The sequence below is a fragment of the Vicia villosa genome, linkage group LG5 (assembly GCF_029867415.1).
Source record: "Vicia villosa cultivar HV-30 ecotype Madison, WI linkage group LG5, Vvil1.0, whole genome shotgun sequence".
Classification (NCBI taxonomy): Eukaryota; Viridiplantae; Streptophyta; class Magnoliopsida; order Fabales; family Fabaceae; genus Vicia; species Vicia villosa.
The window spans coordinates 122711707-122714013 of NC_081184.1; the positions used below are offsets into that span (position 1 = coordinate 122711707).

At 32.9% G+C, this 2307-nt stretch overlaps 1 protein-coding gene across 1 annotated transcript; it reads right to left on the reverse strand.

Moving 5' to 3' along the window:
* Positions 1-216: 216 nt before the first annotated feature.
* LOC131607191 (geraniol 8-hydroxylase-like) lies at positions 217-2079 on the reverse strand. The gene is made up of 2 exons (XM_058879212.1): positions 1147-2079; positions 217-1065 (listed from the first exon to the last, which is right to left on the reverse strand). The coding sequence occupies exons 1-2, from the start codon at positions 2044-2046 to the stop codon at positions 454-456; spliced, it is 1512 nt and encodes a 503-aa protein (XP_058735195.1). The 5' UTR covers positions 2047-2079; the 3' UTR covers positions 217-453.
* Positions 2080-2307: the final 228 nt, after the last annotated feature.

Consider the following 2307-nt stretch of genomic DNA (forward strand, 5'->3'; position numbering starts at 1 on the left):
TTCTATCTAATATAAAACTTTAAGCCATACTCCCTCCGGAAACGCTTTACAATTCCAATGAATAATTAATGCTATTTTTCTTATTATATCTTTAAATATTTATTATTCTCTCTCCTTTCAATTATATAAATTTATCTTTCACATGTCATTAATGAATGATAATTTTGTAAAAACCTTCATAATTTCTCATTTTCATACAACAATTATTATTTTTCTTAATCTGTGTGAAAAGTCTAAAACGACTTATAATAAAAAACGGAGGGAGTATATGATACATCAGAACCGTTTATTCTACAAGGAGCCATAACAAAATGAATATGACCAAAAATCATTGAAAATAACAAAAATCATGGAAATAAGATAGGCATGACATGAATATTATTTAGTCTATTCAAACAGTATTATAAATACTTATTATATCATGAGATAAATTCAAACATATTTTAAATACCCTTAATCACATATTTTTTCTGGAATGACTCTTAATGGCTGGGCCTTTGGTAATGTTATTCCAAACTTGTCCTCCATGTTCATATCTTCTACTTTCATTCCATCTTCTAATTTCCAGTTAAAACAATTGATTAATGAACCCAACATCAAAGGTAACATCTTCGAAGCTAACGGTATACCAGGACAAATTCTCCTTCCAGCGCCAAATGGTAGAAGCTCGAAATTATGACCTTTGGCATCAATTTTAGATGTTAAGAATCTCTCTGGTAAAAACATATTTGCATCTTCCCAAGAACTTGAATTTCTACCAATAGCCCACACATTAACCCAAATTTGTGCATCTTTTGGGATTGTGTAGCCATCAATTTCCACATTTTCATTGGCTTTTCGAGGAATTAAAAATGGAACTGAAGGGTGTAATCGAAATGTCTCTTTTATTATTGCTTGTAAATAAGGAAGGTTACCAATATCTGATTCTTCAACTGGTTTTCCTTTGCCAATGATTTGTTCCAACTCTTGTTTTGCTTTTGCCATAATCTTTTCATTTTTGAGCAATTCCGTCATTGCCCATTCTAGATTAGATGAAATTGTATCCGTACCCGCAACAAATAAAGTCTGAAAAAGTCACAACAATTCAATCATTATATCTTAAACGGCATAAAAAATTCAGCTAGAAATTAAGGGACATGTAAGTACCAGAGATACATGTGGGATTTTGGCAATGTTCATTTCTTGGCTGTTGTCTTGAGCAATGTTAAGCAAGTTACTTAGCATGTCATTGTTTGTGTCAAAACCTTGTACTTCCCTCACCTTCAATCTTTCATCAACTAAACGTTGGAAGACATCAAGGATCTTCCCAGCATAAACCGCGTTACGACGTTTAATACCCTGTAGATCAAAGTCAAACATATTTAATGCAGGAAAAAGATCAGCAATGTTTGGTTTTCCACTTTCTTCCAATATATTCACAACTAGCTCCTTGAAATCTCCAGCTGAATCGGTAGATTGAACCAAATCTAAAGAGAAAATAGTGTTTGACAACAAGTTGATTGCGGTCTTAAAAGCCATATTTCCAATATTAACAGCTTCATTAACAAGACTACTTTCATTAATGTCATTGAGAAATTTTTTCAGTTTCTCAAACCTAATTCCCTTGCTCGCATCAAGTGTCTTGTTAGAGAATAATTCATTATTGAATATTTTTCTTAAATCTCTCCAGAGAGGTGCAATTGGTAAAAATGCCATGTTGTATTTGTGGTGGTCATAAACTGTTATAGCATTGAGAATGATTCTGTTGGATAAGGCATGATCATGTGTTTGGAGTATCTGTTTGGCCATGTAAGGTGAAGAGGCAACTATGGTTGTCACCTGGCCTAACTTTAGAGTCATGAGTGGACCATGAATTTCAGCTAATTTGGCTAAGGATTTGTGTGGCTTTTTTCCTAATTGGTGGAGGTTTCCTATAAAAGGAAGAGGAGTAGGTCCTGGTGGAAGCTTGATCATGTTTGAATTATTTTTTGTGCATTTTGAAAGTAAGAAATATAGAGGGAATGTTACTAGAAATAGAAGAATCATACAACTTAGCAAAAACTCCATCTCTCAGATAACAACAATTCTTATTTTTGTATGCTCTTGCAGTTATTTGGATCACAATACTAAGTCAGCGTGTTTAGATCACAATATATAGAAGAACATGTTGAAATTTCGTATTGCTGTCAGTGTCACTTTCTTGAATTTCACTGCTTTTAATGTTCAAAACAATCTGCTCGTACCTTTTTTTCTTTCTTATGAGTGCAATTTTCTCATAAGTGTTTTACATTTTATGTTGCTAGTTATGTGGTCATCAGTTCTCTACAT